This window comes from Copadichromis virginalis, linkage group LG23 (assembly GCF_057382275.1).
Source record: "Copadichromis virginalis isolate Kocher_CV1m ecotype Utaka linkage group LG23, C_Virginalis_male_GT1.1, whole genome shotgun sequence".
NCBI lineage: Eukaryota > Metazoa > Chordata > Actinopteri > Cichliformes > Cichlidae > Copadichromis > Copadichromis virginalis.
This window is the reverse complement of record NC_140639.1, coordinates 39763576-39786920: the sequence shown is the minus strand read 5'-3', so window position 1 is coordinate 39786920 and position 23345 is coordinate 39763576. Positions and strand designations below refer to the sequence as shown.

The 23345-nt window shown below is 39.0% G+C and overlaps 1 protein-coding gene across 2 annotated transcripts in view; it reads left to right on the top strand.

The window, feature by feature from the left end:
• The window catches only part of LOC146681618 (gamma-aminobutyric acid receptor subunit gamma-3-like), a 177567-nt gene that overhangs the window by 141594 nt on the left and 12628 nt on the right, over positions 1–23345 (top strand). For both annotated transcript variants that reach the window (XM_085447684.1, XM_085447685.1), the window contains exon 8: positions 6012–6164. In XM_085447684.1, coding sequence (XP_085303810.1) covers positions 6012–6164 — 153 coding nt within the window. The remainder of the gene's footprint in view (positions 1–6011; positions 6165–23345) is intronic.

The following is a 23345-nucleotide window of genomic DNA, read 5'->3' as shown; positions in this document are numbered from 1 at the left end:
TTTAACAATAAGGCTGAGTATGTGCTTGATACCTTTCCTTCTGCTTCCCCAAGAGAGCCTTTTCTGACTCCTTTGTTGCACCATGATTTTTTCCTTAACAAAGTTGACAAGTTTTATATAAACTTCTTTTAGTCTTTAAAAAGACAAATTGGACCAGACTGAAACATACCGCTGTGCCTCTTGCTACGATCTTCCTGGATGTCTTTACCTCTCTGCGCTCTTGTCTGACTAAGTGCAGCTATACTAGCATAGTTATCTATTAACTATTAGTTGACAATGACAAGTAGGGAAGGATTTTTTAATTATTTATTTATTTATTTATTTTTACAACTGGTGCTTTAGGAAAAGTAGCAATAAAATACTGAAAACACAAAATGATTTGCATTAGGTCTCAGTCATCAAAGCTTTCATTACTGAAGTGTTAAACGAGTTATTAAAAGTTTTGTCTTTAGCAAATGTGGTTCGGGGTGATTAGCGAGATAAAACTCATGCGCAGATGATAAATGAGAGTTCTTGTTTACGTGCTAATGCTAGCTAGGTTTCCCACAAAACGCAAATGGTAACTGATCTCAAGGCACTGAGAGCAGAGCCACACAGCAAAATCTCCAGTGTTAAATTAACACTGGAGAGTGTCTATATGGGTCCACACCTCTGAGTGTTAAATACAACACTGTTGAGTGTTAAATTAACACTTTTGACAGTGTTATATGTTTAAAAGTAACCTAGTCAGTTTTGAAGATTAACAATGGCTAACACTGAGCAGTGCTTAATTTTCTAACACTGGAAAATAACTCAAAATGTTAGAAATATTCCAGTGTTAGAAAATCAGCACTGCTCAGTGTTAGTCTTTGTTAATCTTCAAAACTGACTAGGTTACTTTTAAGCATATAACACTGTCAAAAGTGTTAATTTAACACTCAACAGTGTTGTATTTAACACTCAGAGGTGTGGACCCATATAGACACTCTCCAGTGTTAATTTAACACTGGAGATTTTGCTGTGCAGCAATGGCGTTCCTCACGTGCTTGTCCCCCGTCATTCTCTCATCAAAGACCAGAGGTTTATTCACAATGTTTAAAAGACCTACATGTAGAGTGGTGAATTGTTCTTTAATGTCAGTCAGGGACACTTTGGATGGGAAGGCATGTTCACTTGAAATAGGTGAAACATATCCAAGGCTGTCAATGAGCAGGACAATTGATATCTACTTCAACTATATATTATATAAAAATTCAATTAATTTTTTTATAGTGCCAAATCACAACAGAAGTCACTTAAAGGTGCATTATATTGTAAGGTAAAGACCCTACAGCAATACATAAAAAATCCCACCAATCAAACAATCCCCTATGAGCAAGCACTTGGCAACAATGGAAAGGAGAAACTTCAACTCAACAGGAAGAAACCCCCTACAGAAGCAGGCTGCCATCTGTTGTGACACTGTGGAAGAGATCCAGATTAATAATAACTAAAGATTAAATACAGAGTGGTGCATCAATACTTAGAGAGTGTAAAGAGGGGAATGAAGAAGAAACACTCAGAGCATCATGGGAAGCCCCCAGCAGCCTAGGCCTGTTGCAACACAACTAAGAAAGGGTTCAGGTACTCTTGATCCAGCACTAACTATAAGATTTATCAAAAGGGAAAGTTTTAAGCCTAATCTTATAGGAGAGTGTCCTGTTTTCTGAATGCAAACTGGGAGCTGGTTCAACGGAACACCAGAGCTGAAGGCTTTGCCTCCCAACTCTAGTAACCAGTAGCACTGTGAGCCTGCAGTCTAAAGTAAAGAGCTCTGTTAGGATAACAAGGAACGATGAAGTCTTTAACCCTCCTGCCATCCTTTAAAAAACTCACACCCATCACCCTAGGGACCATTCTCAGCCACGCCATAAAAAGACCATATATCCATATTTTATTCCACTTTAAATTAGCCAACCTTGTAAAACTACTTCTCCCTGAAATATTCATGTAAAGTTTTAATTATATTTTCGTTGTTTTAACCCTTCAAATCCCAGTGTTATTACATGAGTGCCCTGTGTTATAAGCCCCAAAAACCAAAAAACGAAACTAAATATTTCCACAAAGTAATATGTGATTGTCATTATAAGTAGGCCTTTAGATGGACCAAAGATTGGCACCAACATACATTTTGACCTGCCATTATTTTTTTTGCATTTTTTTTGCAATTTAAAAATTAAAACTTCAAGGCCCTGAGTCTTCATTGACATCCAAGAAAAGAAGAAAAAATAAAATCATATGATGATAATTTGGGGTTGAAAAATAGCGTTTATAATGGAAGTCAATGGGCAGAAAATGGTCCCCAGGGTGATGGGTGTGGGGATTTCTGCTGCTCAGCCATTTTAGGCTGATTTAAGGAATTCACACTGGAATATTAACATTGACAGGTAAAAACTATCCTGTGGCAAGTTTGGTTATATTCCACTGAACACAGTGGAAATGGCAGCCATTTAACACATAGCAGTGGCACAAAAAGGTCCCAAGAAGGCAGGAAGGTTAAGATAACATGGGCCTGATCAGACAAGATCTTGTATGAGAGGTGAAACCTTTTAAATTTGACTTTGGATTTTCCTTTCTTTTTTTAGTCCTCATCAGAACTCTTGCTGCAGCATATTCAATCAACTGAAGGCCTTCCAGGGAACTTTTAGGACGGCTAGATCACTCTGACATGGGGTGTTTCTAAAGAACATCATTTGGATGTCTGAATTTGGGAATTTCAGACTTATAAGATACAGTGGGAAATAAAATTCCATAGGGTGTCTCAGCATATCAGAGGAGTGTGTCTGACTGAAAACTGAAAAATCTCTTACTGACATTCTGATGTCAGTGTCATGTAATAAGACCTGAGATAAAGGTCGTATGGATGTCTGTGTTATCTTGAATATAAGATGAACTGCAAGAGGCAACCGTATCTACATCAGACAGTGCGATGTAATTTTTAAGGTCATGACTTATGGAAACACATATTGCTGCTGAGTTTTGGATTTTTTTATTTTTCAAGCTCTGGAGTTTCCACTTGTAAATTTCTGACCCCAGAAAATGAATGCAGCATAAGTAATGTGGTGCCAGTACTGAACACTTTTCAAGGGCATTTTAGATTCCTAGCTTCAACAAATATCACTTGGACAGTAAATGGTGTATTCCAATGTCTGAGGGGTCCTCGGGGTCATATTTGGTATGCCTTAAAAAAAAAAATCACAAAATGCAAAACCTTGCCAGGGCTGTGCCAATCTCTCTGCCCCTGAGCACATTCGTAATCACGTAAGCGATCCCCCCCTACTCAGTACCACCAGCATCACCGCACTCCTACTTCACTGAACACCCAGTAAAAGTGATCATTTCAGTTGAATCTAAAGCATGAATTCAGCTGTTAGAGGACAAAAGGTTGCCTTATTCAGATGTTTTATTCAAAATGACATCATCTGAATAGCTCCTATTATCAAAAGGCAGTCTTCAGAAATATTCAAAATAATACTCGGGTGATATGTAGACCTTTGTCAAAGTTTCCGAACAATGGCTTTTGTTCAGCAAGAGTTGTAGCTCAATATCTCCCCACTCCTGTCAATTATTGGCTGCTAAACAAGCATCCTACAGTAGTGGGACCATTAGAAAGGTAGCGGAGTAAATTCTGCCACTCTTCTCATTTATCTTCTTTTCACGATGACAGTGCCATTATACACTTGTTCATGAGAGAGAAGTTTTTCCTACTATTTTCTGGGCTCCATTAAGCTTCTCTATGCTCCTCTCTTTGAGTCCTTTGCTGGATTAAATATGAAGGACAGACAGAGCGGGGTGGGAAAAAAAAGACAAGGACAGGAGAAAGCTGGAAAAAGGTGCTGAATTAATTTGTGGAGAGCAATTTTATAACCAATTAAAAAGGATTTTTTTTATGTCCTAAACGATGTCTTCAAAAATTCCAATTTTGATGAATTTCAGTGAAGTTTTACTTCACTTTGATGCACAAAAATGGTCTTAATTAAACATACTGAAGATATTTCCAGCGAGCAAAAAACGTGTTAACTCTTTACCCACCTGCAGGTAACCTTTGTTTGTCTTTTCTGATCTGAGCAGTGTCTAACATATTTTGGCATGCTTCCAGAACAAAATGACAAAACAAAACAGATGTGCATTAAAGGTCTGTGAGGGCGATCCCTACCTGTACCCTTGGAAAAACCATTAGAACCATGGAAAAACATCAAACTACATCTTTACTGATTCATACTGAGGTGTCCAAACGGGTGTATGTGATATCCTCGTGTTGGTGTTGTACGTGCATCATCATCATAATGTTGGTCCAGGATTAACATTGCAACCGACCAATCATCGAATGTCATAGCTTTGAAATGTGGCAGGAAAAATTTAAATATGCCCTTTTTATATATAAAACTCTTTACTGGTAAGCATTTCAAGTGTCTTCTTTATTAATTTATAGCATATAATAAATGCATTGTCAAGTTAGCTTTGCTGTTAGTCAAACATAGGTTACTCATATCAGGTTGCTAGCAACAGTTTTTAGTAGCATTAACTGATCTTCATGGTTAATGATAACTGAATCCTCAGACAACATCATTGGTTAGTTGCCATGCTGATCCTTGACCAACATGATTTTGACAATGTAGAAACAACAAAAACATGGAGATATTAGATTGTGTGTCATAACTCATCATTGTATAGGGTTTTAGGCTAAAAAGGTTACGACTGACCAACCAGATTTGGCCCAGAGACAATGATAAGTGGAACGGTACCTATATAGGACTTTCAGTACAAGTCTCATTTGCCCAGTCAAACACATTATTCTGTGCCAAAGTGCTTTACCATACATTCATATTTCAATGAATAGATTAAGGACAACCTGGGGTTTAATATGTTGTCCAAAGACACTTCAACATACAGGCTGGATATATCTGTATCCTGAGCCCCAATCCCTATGTCTGTAGATATGTGGTAGGTCTTTACAGCCTTAGATGCTTTAGATCTCTTTTTCCTCTTTTTTGGGGAGGTGTTTTCATTCACTGACCCGTAGCTGTTTTTGTTAGTGCTTCACCTACATTCTGTCACATCATGCACAATTCTGCTTTTGTTTAATATCTAGTGAGTGTCACTGCTGCTCTGATGAAGTTCAGAAAAAAGTATACCGTCTAATGTTCAGATTCTTTTTCCATCCTTTGTTTTGATGACAGAGATGAAGTTAAGAGCTCAGCATGATGTAGCCTCCAGCTAGACATCAGACTTTTTTAATTACATATGAGCCAGTGTGCTGCTCGGGATCCTCAGGGATGAAGATCGGTAGTTTGTGAGTGGATATAAGTGTAACTAAAAAATAGCAGGGTCACCTTACAGTATTATAAAACTTGAAGAGGATTTTAGAACTGCAAAAATGAGCAAAGGTTTCTTTCTTTTGAGAGCAATGAAAATACTCTACAGCAATCATGCCACACAGTGCAGGCTAGCTTCCAAAGCTTCCCTTTTATTATTTTTGCAATAGTTTCCACAAGTACTTACATTGTGTGTCGGTCTCTATTGACTGGTATTATCAATTTAACCACAATTTCCACAATGTTGTTCATTTAACAGTAAGTTAAATCCCCAAAAGAATGTCATGGATTTAGTTATTGTGCAGCTTGTTTAGTCTTTTTTGCATTTCTACACTTTGGGAAGCAGTAATAAGCAGAAAGAGCAAGCTTTTAGAAGTTTCTGGTTATAATATAAATTTTCTTTGACATCACAGTAACGTTTAAAATGTAGAAGTTTTCAGCCACATTCTGAAGTTGTAGATGGATCTTTATTCTGTGGTTTCCAAAAGAATTTGTTGACATTTTCTCACAATATACATCATTTTTCTGCATAAGTATTGACACGCAAAGTTTAAATTTATTGTGTGTTATTCAATTTGACAGCATTATTACTTCATGATAGTATCTTTTCTGACTTTCTTATATTATTTGTACTTTTTTGCCAGTTGTTTCCACATTCCATTTTCCCTTCCTCAACAGGTGACTACGTGTTAATGACCGTTTACTTCGACCTCAGCAGGAGGATGGGCTACTTCACCATCCAGACCTACATCCCCTGCATCCTGACTGTGGTTCTCTCCTGGGTCTCCTTCTGGATCAAGAGTGATGCCACGCCTGCAAGGACGGCTTTAGGTAAGCTACACAATTTCTCTGCAATCTGAGTTAGGTAGCAATACCAAGGATCTATTTTTGAATGAAATACCAACTCCATTGCCACTTCATCTATGTCACTGCAGTTGTTACCTGTAAAATCTTTCAAATTACCGGAATATATTCACCTAGCATTCGTTTGGAGTCAAAACTGTTGAGTACGTGTGCATGGGCATAATATATTAGTCATTTGCAAATGAATATGTACGTGACAGTGGGAATTTAGAGGTGCATTAAACCATCATGAAAATTCATGTCCCATCAGCTTGCTTGTTTCCGTTTTGTACTTTGTTGTAGTGTTATTCTTTCTCCTTGCATGACTTGACAACTGTTTTGAATTATTTTCCTCTCTGCTGCATGCCTATCATTAGTTCATTTGCTTTCCTGTGGATGATGATGTTGTGCAAGGTGCTGCTGATTTAAGATGGAACTCGAGGTAAGTGTTTGATGAGTTCATGACCACCCCATCCATTCATAGCTTCATAATTTTATTTAGTTAGGACTTCTATTTCCCCCCTGTGGGTGCCTCATTACAAGCTCATGCTGCGCGGACAAACAATGTTCATATTCACTGAGCTTTGATTAAATTCTCTTTGAGGTCCTGACTTTTTAAAGAGATAGCAAAAGCTGAATTTTGGGGACATAGAAATGTATTTAAACTGTCCGTGACATCTCGTACTGGCTTAAAAATAATGATTGTGGCGTCTGAATGCTGATCACAGTATAAACACCTAAAATGTTGATGTAGAGTAGGGAACAATTTGATATTAGGTGCATACTAGATGATATATGGCACACAGATAAGCATACAGAGATAACTGGTTAAAGCAGACACCAGCAACAAACAAATACATTACATGTATTATATTGTCTCACTGAAAATCCAATTAAGCGCCAGTGCCCCCTGTACCAAATTAACTGGTTAACACTTTGAAGTCCAACTCATCTTTGCAGTTGACCCTCTAACCCTAAGTTAGAATATGTCACTTAGTAAAAATTGTAATTAACTTGTTTCCCCACAAGTTCTGGCATTGGTTTTGGCATGGAATATAGTAAATAATGATTCCACTGACACACATCAAACACTTTGCCTTAATATGGCATCAGGGTTAGGAATTATTATCTATGGTGATTTAGTCCTCGGGGGTTTAGGCATAGGGTTGAGGAGCTAGGGCAGGGGTCAGCAACCTTTAACACCCAAAGAGCCACTTGGACACAGTTTCCACGCAAAAAAAAACACTGGGAGCCGCAAATACTTTTTGACATCTAAAATGAAGATAACGCTGTATATATTGTTTTTTTTTTACCTTTGTGCTTTGTGTGAACAACTAAAGTAAGTAAGTAAAGTTTATTTATTAAGCGCTTTTCACAGACAGGCAGTCACAAAGCGCTGTACACAAATATTAAAATAAACCATACAATCAATAGAATTATACACAATGTAAAAGATCAAATGTAAATAATGTAAAGAATATAAAATACGTAGATCAACAAAAGGCTTGTTTGAACAGAAACGTTTTTAACTGCTTTTTAAAAGAATCCACAGAGCAACTAAGGTGTGTTGCTTATGAAATCCATGAAGTGCTACAGAGAAAATTACATTTTATTTATGTAATTAACACATTTTGAACTCTTAAAGAAGTATAACAAAAGGAAAGACACCCAGCTGAACTAAAATGAACCATGTAGCAAACAAAAACTGTTGTGAGCCGCCACCCTTATATCACCTTTGGGCTTTTGGAGCCTTGGCCTGGCTTTTAAAAAGTAATTGGAAAAAATTGCACTATTCTGCTGAAAAAGGAAAAATAGATATTTACAAAATTCTGCCTAAATATGTATTTTACCTGGTTAATGTGTGTGGCGGGGCGTGGTCTGCAGTGCCGCAGCATGGGAGTCGGATGCACCTGAGCGGCACCCACAATCACGCCTCGCTGCCTTAAAGTCTGTGCTCTCTCTGCTGTTGTGTTGGTGTGTGTCGGGCTGTGAGCTGAAAAGCTACAGCCGGCTGTATGCGTACAGCAACCGTTTGTGAAAAGTGGTCAATAAAGAGATGCTGAAAAGCATTTTCATCTAAACATCGTCGGGTCTGCCGTGATATGTTTAAAATGAGACTTCTGGTCCCGAACCTCTGCGCACAGCGTCTGTAAATCGGGGCTTTCATCTTTATGCAAGACTGTAAACTGTCATCTGTGAGGCGTGAGCGGTGTTTGTTTGTAACATAGTTCACGGTGGAGAACAGCTGCTGACATACAGTAATGTGGATCCGAAGATCCATAATTGGCCTAACTGGGGTTGAAAGTCTCGATAAATACACGGCGTTTCGGCGGGTACACCGGCTTCCGCGAGTGTGATGCTTATTTTGAGCGATGAAAAAATAATAAGATATAATTTTATTTTTATATTTCAAAATCACAATAATCTTCCAATTTAGAACTGCAAGTTAAAAAAAAAAAGAACTAAACACAAATAAAATGCACTTCAGCTAAATACTTCTAATTTATTTTCCCAAACCACCCGGAGCCGCAAAATAAAGACTAAAGAGCCGCATGCGGCTCCAGAGCCGCGGGTTGCCGACCCCTGAGCTAGGGTCACATTTATCCTGTTGTATAGAATTTTTACCTATGACCTTAAAGGAAATCTTTTAACAGAAATCCAAATGCATAAGCAATACATAAATGGAATTATAAAAGGTAACATCTTCTAGTTTCTGCTACTTTATTTGTTTAGCACATAGCTTCAGTGCAACATGTCCTTAGCACTTTCCTCATTAGCCCTTAAATCTTGATGCCAATGATAATATAGTCTTTCAAAAAGGGATAATGGAAATGTCATGAGATTCAGTTTTATTTAAAAAAGAAAAAAAACGTCATCATTATAAGGTTACATGAAAGTCATCCTGGTATTCATGGGGAACAATTCACTTCCAATCTAGTTGACATCTGTTGAAAATAAAGCCTTTTGTTACGTGATTTACTTTGGTTGGTCACTCAAATTATCCCAAATTTCCCCAGGTAAGACCCCCAAATATCTAAATCATACTGTTATCTCCACTGCAGCAGCTGGCTTCAAATGCCTTGCTTTATGGCACTTTGGTGACACTTGATGGTAGCTAGACTCTAATTAACCTCTTTCACACAAATGTTCTCGGTTGACCCAAGAACTACACTTAAGATTATTTCTCCAACCTCTAGCCACCTTCACCCCAGCTGTCACTTGGGTTGAGACAATCCACGCCACTCTGAAGTTCTTTAATTCCTCTCAGTCCCTCCTGCCCTTCATCAGCCTGCCAATATTACAGAAGGTCATCTGGATGGTCTCTGCGTTAATATCTAAGTTTTACTGGAGTTTTGTCCCGCCCTATTCATTATCAAGCTCAAAGAAAACAATTCTCTGAACAATGAGGCCGCCACCAATAATATAATATCATTGCTTTGGCTTTTCACTGGGCCAAATGAAAGCTCTTTTCTTGTGCTATTAATGAAAGCAGATGATGACAAGAGTATGTGTTCGGCCCAGCTTGCTTCTTGCTCGTAGGCTGATGCAAGTTGACACGATGACAGTTTAACATCAAAACAGTGTGAAGAGATCAAGAGAGACACAACAACTCGAAGGTTTATTTTGAGTTTGTTTATAGCACTAAAGGAGTTGCTCCTTCCAAAAGCAAATTCTCTTATCTTCCATAAGCCTCAGATCTATTAAACTGAGATATATTGGACAGGTTTTATTCTATACTAATTCCTCCCCCTTTTTTAACCAGCATATAAAGACTAAAGCTACTATGGTTTTTCTACTTTGCAATGACAGCTGCTTTGTAATGTGAATCACACACCTCACAGTGTATGTGTGCCAGTCTGACTCTCCACTCCTGTGTCAGCCTGCCTTTTTAAGCCTGCATAGGACATAACTAAGTCACTTAATGCTTACAGTGTGTGGGTGGCAGTGTATTACATGACCAAAGGCAGTGACAGACTTGTGATCTCCCTCTCACAACAGGTAGCGCGAAAAAGCAGGCAGCCCCAGTCCTGATAAACATCCAGTTTCGGGTCAACAACAGAAAGTCATTTAGCCTTCCTCCTCTAGTACAACGCCCCCGTTTTAGAGTCAGCCTGAGACCTGATCCCAAAGCTGAAAGGGGAGAGGAGAGATAAGCACAGGAAAAGCTGGACACAAGGGAGGAACAGAAAAAAAGTGTAAAGCAAAGTGATGGCCTTTGGTACTTAAAGGCAGGGAGAAATGTCAGCTGGACGGAGTGGGATCAAGTCGGATTGAAGAGAAACTCGAGTCCAAGAAAAATACAGAGGATGCCACTGCCCCTGCTGACCCTCCACCCAACCGCTAAAGGGAAAGTGCCTCGACAAACCGTTAACATGTTCCAGGTGGATTTTCCAAAGAGCTCTCAGTCATACATTACTGCTTCAGCAGGATATGTGGACACCAGCGAGCTAAAAGTAAGTGAGCTGAGCTCAGGCTGATTCCCATTAGACCTCAATCTTTGTAGCGCAAATGGATCTTGACATAGATACAGGGGGTTGGTGATGGGAAATAAAACCACCCCAAGGCAGAAGCTGAGACTGTAGAGCTTTGGGGGTGTGAAGAAGAACCATGGTGCTGGAATTAATTGAATCTACTGGTAACATCCATCATCATGCTTCATAGCATTATCCAGAGAAATACAGAGTATCACTTAGTGTCACCAGTTTACTTCAAGGAGATCCACAGAGAACAGAGTCTTCCCCAAACTCTACCATTTTTGCTTTTAATTGTATGTACGTAGGTTTTAAGATTTCTGCCATTAACCCATCTTATAGGGGGCAGCTCAGTGAAAAGAAGTATTTAAAAGCAAAAGAAATAATAGCCCGAATTGTAAGGTACTTTTGAAGAGACGCTTCACCACCAAGTCTCAGAAAGGATTTGCAACATTTTTGTAGAACACACAAGACCCGTGTCTCCAGAGGAAACTGTGCAAAACCTAATAAATTGCCTTAAGCATCAGTTGTGACTGGAGACAACAAAACTGAGAATGAAAACAGTCTGGAGGGAATAAGAAAGAAGTGAGCTACCAGCCCTCCTGTAGCCTCCTCATCTCTGCTCGAGGCTATATTAGCTACTACAAGCATAACAGAGCTGAATCTCTGACCTGTTAGCAAGAACACTTTAACTTGGTGAAGAAACTATGTTTCTTTGTTTCTCCTGAATGCATTTTACTCATTTTTTAAGCTAACAGTATGATGGTTTTGGATGAATGCCATGCTATAAATTGCTTTACTGCTTTTTACACTGAACAAAAATATAAACGCAACACTTTTGTTTTTGCTCCCATTCCCCATGGGATGGACGTAGAGACCTAAAATTCATTCCAGATACACAATATAACCATCCCTCCCAAACAGTGGTCACAAATCAGTCCAAATGTGTGGTAGTGGGCACATCTGCTATATTGAGATAATCCATCCCACCTCACAGGTGTGCCACATCAGGATGCTGATCTGACATCATGAGTAGTGCACAGGTGTACCTCAGACTGCCCACAACAAAAGGCCACCCTGGAATGTGCAGTTTTTTGCGCTATTGGGGGTCTGGGGACCCAGAACCGGTCAGTATCTGGTGTGACCACCATTTGCCTCATGCAGTGCAACACATCGTCGCATGGAGTCTATCAGATTGTCAATTGTGGCCTGTGGAATGTTGGTCCGCTCCACTTCAATGGCTGTGCGAGGTTGTTGGATATTCGTGGGAACTGGTACACGCTGTCATATACGCCGGTCAAGCACATCCCGAACATGCTCAATGGGTGACATGTCCGGTGAGTATGCTGGCCATGCAAGAACTGGGACATTCTCAGCTGCCATCTGCCCTGAACAATGTGAACCATGATTCATCCGTGAAGCGCACACCTCTCCAACGTGCCAGACGCCATCGAATGTGAGCATTTGCCCACACAAGTCTGTTACGGCGACGAGCTGGAGTCAGGTCAAGACCCCGATGAGGACGACGGGCATGCAGTTGAGCATCCCTGAGACGGTTTCTGACAGTTTGTGCAGAAATTGTTTGGTTGTGCAAACCAATTGTTCCAGCAGCTGTCTGGGTGGCTGGTCTCAGACGATCTTGGAGGTGAACCTGCTGGATGTGGAGGTCCTGGGCTGGTGTGGTTACACGAGGTCTGCGGTTGTGAGGCCGGTTGGATGTGCTGCCATATTCTCTGAAACGCCTGTAGAGACGGCTTATGGTTGAGAAATGAACATTCAATGCACGGGCGACAGATCTGGTTGACATTCCTGCTGTCAGCATGCCAGTTGCACGCTCCCTCATTGCTTGTGGCATCTGTGGCATTTTGCTGTGAGACAAAACTGCACATTCCAGGGTGGCCTTTTGTTGTGGGCAGTCTGAGGTACACCTGTGCACTACTCATGATGTCAGATCAGCATCCTGATGTGGCACACCTGTGAGGTGGGATGGATTATTTCAATATAGCAGATGTGCCCACTACCACACATTTGGACTGATTTGTGACCACTGTTTGGGAGGGATGGTTATATTGTGTATCTGGAATGAATTTTAGGTCTCTACGTCCATCCCATGGGGAATGGGAGCAAAAACAAAAGTGTTGCGTTTATATTTTTGTTCAGTGTAAATAAAGCCATGAAGCCTCACATTACTTGCAAGGGTTTTTGGACCATTTTGCAATCCCCACATGTTCATGCCTAAACGCCAATGAGAGACTTTGTATTGAATTGTTCAAGTGTGGTCTGAATAAGACTCTTCAAATGGAAGAAAAACTAGATGGTGCTGGGAAATTGATGAAGATGCAACCACTAGCTGGTGGTACAGTGGCATTTATTCATTGATTCAAGACTTTCGTAGCTTTTTAATGAGAAAGAAAAGCAATATTGTGATTGCTTCCCTTTTGTCAGAGGGGGTTAGACTCTCTAGGAATTCAACTGTGGCTTTTATAAAGGCTGTTGTGACCATTATCCCAATAAGTCCTCTGAATTTAAAGCTAGAACGTGTCATTTTTAACTCCCCCAGATCCTAATCAGTCCATTAAGGTCCATTCCGGTAACAGAAGTTCAGTACTGATCACTTTAAGGCACAAACCACAAGGGTACAGCTAAGCACTCCCTGTAGAGCATATAATACAGGCTCGTCATCCAGTAACTGAAGTAAATCTGTTTTCTGATCTGATGACCCAGTGACTATGGTAGGGCCCATTTAAACACAAAAACTACCAAATTTTTCAAGTGCTGTCTGTGAATCGAAAACTGGAATTGCACATTTCTTGTGTTGCCAATGTTTTGTTGGATCATCCATCCACCTCAATCTCCTCCATCTGAGGACTGTCACTTCTCCTTTGCTTCCAAAAGAAAAGATTTTTAATTTATAACGCCACTAGAGAACTTATCACTTGAAGAGGAGCATTTGTCATTTGGGGGCATTTGCTAAACCAGCTGATACTGATTGTTTTTCTCAGTTTGACAGTCTCTAGCACCCACAGCTCCACTCTGGACACTTGTCATTTTCTTCCCAAGAAATGCTCTTCAAACCCAAACAACAAAGTGTTTGGTTAGTACACATGATGTATAATGTTCAAATAGTAATTTACTCAAATCCAAATGGAAATATTCTAAAACTCTGAGTTACTTTATCTCCAATATTCAATTTTGAAAAGCACTCTTAAACGCTCCCTTTTCAACAGTGCCAAAAATGTTAGCCATAAGATAACGATTGTGCTAATTCTTATATTGTAATTGTAACACAAATTTAAAGAAGTTATTTGTGTCCAAAGTTGCTTAAATGTCATCTGACCATCAGAAGATACGCAGCTGAGTAAATATATTGTAGAGAGTAGACTCCCATCAGGCTATTTACTCCCAAGTGTCTCCTTGGTCAGAGGGCATGTAGGGCCATTTGACTGATTACACGTCTGGGTCGGGGCTTTAAGTCAGGCCTCTTCAGTCTGCGGGAAACACCTTTAATCACATTAGATTGAAGTTGCTGCGTGTAGCATTTTAACCTCAATCACCAGCACATTAATTTGAACACATCAGCATAATTACCATAAACAAACAAGGCTCTCACCGAGCAGACTGTCAGCTCTTATATATACTGTATTGTACTTTGTGTTGATGCGGTGGAAAGCCTGCCAGAGTGCTGCATAGCTCAAATCATGAACACCCTGAATTTTGTAAACAATACCAACTTTTAATCCGTTTCAACTATTTCAACTGCATAATTTCAATTTCACTTGTCAGAACACATATATGTTTTTTGGGGGGTGGCTTTGATCTATAATCTTTTTGTAGCATTTCTGGCTATTTAAAAGAAAATATACCGATAGAATACAAACAGCCTTTATGATGGGATGCAAATCTGGTTTTGAGGCAAAAATATCAGAAAGAGTTATCATTTGTTTCACAAATTTGATTATCAGTTGAAGAGCAACGAGATGGCAATCACGAAAAAGCCAAGTTCAAGACTTCAGTAACAACAACACCATCATCCTGGAAAACAAAATTGCCTGTTATACAAGCTACAGCCTCAAGGGCTGAAAGACTGAGCCAAGGTAGAACTGTCGAGACTGATAGACAATTGAGGCTGGCTCCAAAAGTGATTCGATCAATAAATTCACAAGCTTAGGTCTCAGTCACAGAGGCATAGAGGCTGATCGGGGGCCTTAAGTGCTTCAGTCAGATAAATATCAAGCTTACAGCCTCAGCATATATACATTTTTGCAACTGATCCATTTGGAGTTTGTTTAGCCTTAAGATTAGGTGTGATAAGACAGGCAGCTGTAGCCCATAGCTGGCTGCTAGCCATCACGTTGGTTAATTTGAGTCTTTGAACTGGACCTGTATGCATAGGTTCAGTTTGGTCAGTGCAAGTCATTTATTTAACACTAGCACACTGCAAAAACTCAAAATCTTTTATCAATCTTTTAATCTTGAACCTAGAAAATTTTCACTTGTTCCGTTGGCAGATTTTTTCTCTAAATACAAGATATTTTTGCTTGAAATAAGTGAAAAATCTGACAATGGAACAAGTGAAAACTTTCTACTTTCAAGATTCACTGTCTTAAAACAAGTTCATATATCTTAATGAAATATTACTCTTTAGCTGATTGTGTCTTATTTTCATTTCATTTATTTGTTCATTTTCAGGCACAACAAATACCTATATTGAACATAAAATGCACAAAACAAAAAACAAAAATTGCCTGAAAAAGGAGTGGGACGAAGAAAACTTATTAAATCCCACCCCTATACTCACTCATCAACAAAAAAAACAAACTTCCCGCAGTTACGCCCATCATTGCATACAGACCCATCAACAGCCCCGGGCACATACAAGCATCTAAACGGCAGCTCGCAAACAACAATTAGAGCCTTCATAACTGAATACAGAATATATAAATTATAAATTGCATTACCACAGGTAACAGGCAGTAATAACTACAAGTAACAAACACACATACATATACATACATATATATCTACACACACATGTACATATATGTACATACATACGCACACTTTTTTTTTTTTTTTTTTTTTTTTTTTTTGGAATCCATACCAGCAATGGTAAGAGAACAGACATTACAGAGCACACTAAAAGCATCATTGAGTATACTGTGACCAGACCAACTGTTTGTAGAGAAATTTAAATCTATGAATATTTTTGCATTGTTTCAATTGTAAACTCAGACTGTTCCAGATTTTCACACCACATACAGACACACAAAAACCTTTACGGGTTGTTCGAGTTCTGGGTAATTTGAATTCTCCAAAGCCTCTCACATTATAAACCTTTTCTCGAATTTCAAATCTAGTTTGTAAATTTGCCGGTAAAAGTTTAGTAAAAGCTTTATACAAAATTATGGATGTATTGTAATTAACCAGATCCTGGAATTTAAGTAACTTTGCCTGAAGAAAGAATTTGTGAGTATGATCTAGATAACCAGCCTTGTGAATAATACGCAGTGCTCGTTTCTGTACTGTGACTAATGGATTAGTTGTATTTTTATATGTGTTTCCCCACACTTCCACACAATATGTAAGATATGGAAGAACCAGAGTACAGTACAGAGTACGAAGTGCATCTTTATCAAGGTATGGTTTCACTTTGTTCAAAACTGCGAGGCTTCTGGAAATTTTGGTTTTTATGTGTCTGACGTGGGGTTTCCATGAAATTTTGTTATCAATTACGACTCCCAAAAATTTGTTTTCACTCACATTATCAATTGGTACACCTTCAATGATAATTGGTAATTCTACATTATATTTTAAATTACCAAAAAACATTGCTTTAGTTTTATTTATATTTAATGATAATTTATTTATGTCCATCCATTTTTTTATTAATTGTAGCTCCCTGTTTACAGTCATTACAAGATCAGTATAATCATCGCTACTGAAAAATATGTTGGTGTCATCTGCGAACAGTATGAGTTTAAGTACTTGAGAAACATCAAAAATATCATTTATGTATACATTGAAAAGTTTTGGTCCCAACACTGACCCTTGGGGAACACCACATGTAATACCAAGTTTCTCTGAGTGGTAATGCCCTATGCTAACATATTGTTCCCGACCCGTTAGGTAACTTTTTAACCAGTTACCAGCTTTCCCTCGAATACCATATCTTTCCAATTTATCCAATAATATTGAGTGATTGATTGTGTCGAAGGCCTTTTTGAGATCAACAAAAATACCAACTGCATATTTATTTTTATCCAGTGTATCAGTAATTTCTTCTACTGCCTCAATTATCGCCAAGTGGTTCTTTGCGCATTTTAAGTGCAATGAGATATTTATGACTAGAAATAAGACAAATATACTTGGTAAGATTTTGAGTTTTTGCAGTGCATTGCACACTATATGAATTCAGCTCACTAACCAACCTAGCATTACCTGATAAATTTGCACTCCATTCTATCATGCAGTTGCACTAAATGTAAGCAAAGAAACAAGAACCAATAACAACAAAAACCACATGGCTGCAATCATAACGCTGACAAAGTGTGCATTCCAATAGGAGAGGCTACATCCATCTTTCATTTACAACTTTTGATCAAGAAAGATTCATAAATACAATTCTGAGGTTTATTTCCAGAAAACAAATAAAATTCAGTATCTTTTAGTTTTTCAGTTCAAAGAGAGAAAGCTCTATAGTCTCAGTCACAGTGAAAACTCATGCAGTCCTGTGACCCGGCCACTGATCCTCCACTGGTACTTCTCTGTACTATTTATAGACACACCAAGCTGTGGTCTGTTCCACCTGGCTTACCCCTGGACACAAAACAAAGGTCAGTGTCTGGTATTTGTTAACATATTGTGGCAACAGCCAGTACCAACCAGACATGTATGACAGTTTTATACCAGCTGTCATGTGTTTGAAACCTCATGAACAAAACCAGAAAATCTGTTCTTTCTTGCTGCTGTGATCACACCGCCGAGATTATTTTGCACTCGCATTGATGTGTCAGTGGCATATTTGCTTTCTACAGGCATATGCACTGGAGCTTTCTCACTTCTTTGCGGCGGCACTTTGTTTTCCGTTTGTAGATGCGAGACACCGTGTGGTTCAGGAATCACCCAGTTGCTATGGCATCATGTAGCGCCAATTTCCCCAGAATGAATTAATCTATGCAAAGACAACCCGCGACCTTGATTTGAAATAGCAGCCAAATAAAAAAGAAAGGGAGGAAAGGCACTGCCAGAGCGCGTACCGTTTTATTGAGATCGTACTGTTTTCAGCATCTGATCAGATAGTGGGATCTAAGGTATGAGGAGAAGAGTTTTTCATTTACCTAGTTGAGCACTTAAATCTAATGAGCAGCGATGAAGGGAAAGTCTAGACGAGCACTAGACCAGAGGAGGTAGCTGGAAATAGATGGGAGCAACTCGTCTCTATGGAAACCACAGGCAAAAACAGTGACACACACACACACACACACACACACACACACACACACCACCACCACCACCACCACCACCACCACCACCACCACAAAAGACATGTAGGAGAGAAGAGGATGAAAGAGACCGAGAAGAGAGAGGGGAGAGGAAGGGTGAGGTGCGGTGTGGAAAGAAAAGAGGGGAGGGAGAGGGAAAAATGGCGAGCCCATGACAATGATGTGTATGTGTCACAGCAGTCGATATCGATGCCCCCGGTGGGCATTACTGTCACTGGGCTCATCTCTCTTAAAAAGAATTGATTTCATGTCGCCAAGCGAACACAGCGGTCTCCCTTAAGACACCATGGGGAGTAATTACTCCACGGTGCCATTAATGACACAATAACACACAGTTAAAAGTTACCTCCAGACAGATCCACACAAACAGCTGTGGAAATAATGATGACAAAGGGCATCCTATCAGAATTTCAGAATCTTCTTGCATCCTGCTCATCAGCCTTCGCAACAAGAATGAAGATCTGGAAATCTCAGCAGAGAACTGGAAACACTGTAACTGATCAATGCAAACGTAACTCCTGCAAAGTTAAATTGTTGTAATGAAAATATACTCAGAGCTCTTTTTGTTATTAGGTACACCTTGCTAGAACCCTTTTTGCCATCTTAAATGCCTTAAGTCTTCATGGCATAGACTTACAAAGCAGATTTATACCCATATGACATGATGGGTTTGCAGTTTGTCAGATCCGGCACAAATCTTTGGTTCCGCCACATCTCAAAACGGCTGTTTGGGATTAAGACCTGGTAACTGTGGTGGTAATTTGTGTATGATGAACTCATTGTCATGTTCCAGAAGCCAATCTGAGAGAAAATTATTTTTAGTGAGGTTGCAAGCAGCCAATAGAAAATGCACATATGAGAAGGAATTGACGTGATTGGCAACAACACTCCAGATGAAACCATGCTTCATGTTAGGACCCTACTTTAAAATGTCACAACAGAAATAAAGAATCATCAGACCAGTCAGTGTTTTCTCCCCAGTCTTGCAAGCTCCACCAGGAAGTCCACCCGTCTTTCCTTCGTCCCGGTGCATGCTTGATACAGCACATGTGCATTCAGTGCCACATAATTGATCAGTGGACTTTGATCAGTGGGTTTCACTCATCAGTGGGTTTCACCCACTGTGGAGTTTTGATGAGTTACTCGCATCAGCATGATTGGGTGAATAAAGTAAAAACCGTTCTGACAGCTCAGAGTAGAAAAGAGCTATAAAAGCACTAGTCCATTTACTATTTTAGTTACTTCTGCTTTGTATGCAGCTCAAAGCTGTTTGAGCAACAAACATGCTGATGCCAGAGAATGAATAAGCCTGCAGCTCATTGGATATTTTCTGCAAAACCCTAAAGATGGTTGTATGGGAAGATCCCAATAGATTGTTGGTTGGAGACTTGTCTGAGTATTTCAGTAACTGCGAAAATGACAACAATCACAGCATTTTACTGAGATCTACTTTGTAGACAGAAGAACTCAAATGTAATAGAAATGAACAGACATTACGTTGGCCTCGTAGTCTTTTAAATAGCAAATAGCTAACAGGACTGAAAGACAAATAAAGGGTGTTAGGAAGGTTTTTGGAATTCCATGGTGGATGTTAATCTCTTGGAAGGTCAGATAGAATAGGCTTTTTGTTTTGCTGTAGTTTTTTTTTTTTTTTAATGATTGCTCTAATTGCCCATTTTTTTAATTGGATGGACTTTTTGACATTTTTACTGTGAGGAATATTATTACGTAAAATAAATCAACACAATTAGTTAAATACAACCATTATACAATTCTGAACATGGCTGTTATTACTATTTTTTTAAGAGCTTGGTTACCTCCCAAAGTAACGTGCTCTCCAGTTACGGTGATTATGCACAAGCATGGCTATTACACATCTTCAATTCAGTGTGAGGTTTTTTTTGCTGTAGGGGTCAAGCTAATGCAAGCGTTCTAGCCTCATTTCCATCACTCATCACTGTCATTAAAAGAAAAGTGGACTGATGAGAGCTCTGCCTCTCCAGAGGCCGACTAATGACCACATCCTGTACATCAGTCAGGATGTTAACTGTCAGCATGACGCGGCCTCTCACTATAACAGTCAGGAATAAATCGCAGTGGAGAATGCCGCTTTAACATTTCGCTATTACATAATCACAGAGTCCAATTTCTTCTAAAGAAAAATTAATTGTTAGACACAGTTAACTAGACATGTGACATGATAGAAGGCTAAAGTAGTAGATGGCATGTTAAAATTTAAAGAGGAAATCTTTATCTCCTAATTGAATTTTAAAGTAGCATGTTATTAACTATTGTCTGTTTTAATTTGGTTTAGAAAAAGGAGGTCATAGTTTTTGTATTACTACATTTGATTAAATCCAGAAACCAGAGTCTAAAATGTCCCCAATCTAAAGACTGAGGTTTTTTCACTACTTTGTTTTCTCCAAATTAACTTTTTTATTTAACCATACAGACTTTGTGTTTAAATTTTGACTTCTTCATAATTATTTTGACTCATAGGTCTTATTTCCTTAGACACTGACTGATGTCAACATTGCAGCAGTAATATTGATTGAGATCAATGCCATCACGTTTTGCTACTACTTAATTATTAACGCATAAGTATCTTGTGAATAGTCATTATTTTTGTTCAGTAACCTATTTATTTATTTGACAGACACTGTGGCTGTTAAGTAATATCCCGGTTGTAACCATGTTTTTATATAATATAGAAGAGAGCCTAATTATTTATGTCCATTTATGATTCATTATCCATGTTGCTGTATATCTGCGCAGGTGTGTCTTTGATGTCTTTACATAACAGAGAGTGTCTGTCAGTTCTCTGATCTCTGGTAATCTGATCTCAGGCATTATTAATGTGTTATGGCTGTAGTGACCACACAACAGTATATTATTATTAGAATTTGTAGAATTACAGTTTACATTTCAGACCTGCATGAGACACGTGGTGCCACTGTGGACCTGTGCTAGCAAAGATTAGCAAGCTCTGGTCAGGCTACACAAAGACAGGCACTCATTATGCTCAGCATTGCACAACTATGCCGATGTTTTCACTCAACAGCAGCATTATGTTCTCTGCCACTGCTGCTGTTATATAACTGAAAGTGGCAGCTATTTTTATATTTTGTGGTTGAGTGGGTCAATAGCTCAAAAACGAATTTGAATTTCAGGGGAAAAACAGTATAACAGACTGTTGAAAAAAATGCCTGCTTTTGACAGGTTTATAAAAAATTTTTTTACCAGTCAATAGTTAACACTTTATAGAACCCCCAAGGTTGTATGGCCTAAAACCTATCGTATATTTATCACAACAAAATCAAAGAAAGCTTTTTAAAAATCTTATTCCATATTTCCAAAACTTCTCTTTGTGAATGTTCAGGTCCCACTACTTTCCCCATCTCTAGTAGTTTCTTGTTAATTTGAGGAATTTGGAAACGAAGAGCAGCTATTATTTTTAACATTTACACAACATTTACAGCCATGTTGTCACGGTCCGCAGTGGCAGACCGTGTGGAGAGTGTGAGGAGGACTCAGGTGCAGACACAAGTGAGGATACGGGAGTGAACTTTAAACAAAAGCGAGCCTTTTATTGTGGCTGATGAACACAAAAGAAACAAACAAGAATGAGGGCAGCACAAGAGATGTAACTAAACAGAAACATAACTATGGTAAGGCTATGGCTTGGAATACAAAAGACTGGGCATGGAAACACGGAGGGTGGGAACACAGACGACGCGACACAGACTACATGAAACACAGAGACTAAATACACATGAGGGATGATCAAGGGAAGTGGCCACACATGGGAACACAGCTGACACACATGAACCTAACGACAGGACAGGAGAGGTGAAACTAAATACACTGACATTGAATACAGACTTTCAAAGTAAAACAGGAAACATGAAGATTAGACATGACATGAACTAAACATAACCATGCAAACATGACTTTTGACAGGTAGACGCACGAAGCAGGTAGACGGAGTACAGGGGAAGATGACAGAAGTGACAGCATGAACTTGACAACACAAGACACACAGACATAAACACATGAAGGGCAAGGGAGGCTTAATACAAGGGTAATATAATTACAAATGAGCTGGAATAACTTAATGAACCTAAACAAACAATAAACATCAAAATAGACTAAACACAAAACACTGGGTCGCACGACCCAGGACCATGACACATGTGACAGGCTGGCGACCTGTCCAGGGTGTGCCCTGCCTCTAGATACACTAGCAGATACAGTAAGCAGAAGATGGATGGATGGATAAAAGTGAGTTTTCAAATTGTCCAGTCATAAAAATATGAAGCAACTACACCATGTTAGTCATAGCCTATGTCCCCTTGTGCCTTATTGTGTTAGCATTGATGTATACAGAAAAAGGGCTAATCTTAGTCTCCCTAGATATGGGTTCAAATTCCCAAAGTAGGTAAGGTTGTGGGGGACAGATTTTTCTATTTTAACTGCATTAACAAATTGGCCAAAAATAAATGAATAATTACATTTCCAGAAGAAGGTTGTTATTGTTTTAATAAACCTTAAATTTTAAATATTTAATGAGCTGTTTTTATATAGTGTTTACTGCTGTTATCTGACAGAGTTGGCCCTCATATCGCTAATTTAGCATATACTTCAAAATAAAAGACTTTATTTTTAGTTGGTCTTTTGTTTTAAAAGAAAAATGGAATTCTTCCAAAAAACATAATATACGGAGATGCTACAATAGCCAAAGTGCAAACGCATATGGAGGAAAATGCAGGGGTCATAAGTGTCACGGTTCTGGGTCCGTTGGACCCAGTATTTTGAGTTTATTGTGTTTTGATTTAAGTTTGCATCAGGGATTGTGTTCTTGTTCTCTTGTCGTGTTATGGTAATGTTTGTCTATTATTAGAGTTCCATGTTTCTGTTTATCTGGGTTTAAGATGTGGGTTTAGTTTCATATGTCATTTCAAGTCTGTCTCTGTCTAGTCTGTGTCTTAGTAAAGTGTGTTTTGTTTCCTGTTTTATTGTGAAGGTCTGCGTCTCATGTGAGTGTGTTCAGTTTTACCTTTGTCTAGTCTTGTTGATTATTCCCAGCTGTGTCCACCACCTGTGTGTAATTCCCCTGTGGTTCTCTGTGTATTTAAGTCATGTCTTCCGTCATTGTTGTTGCTGGTCCGTCTGTGTATTCCACCCTGCGTCATTTG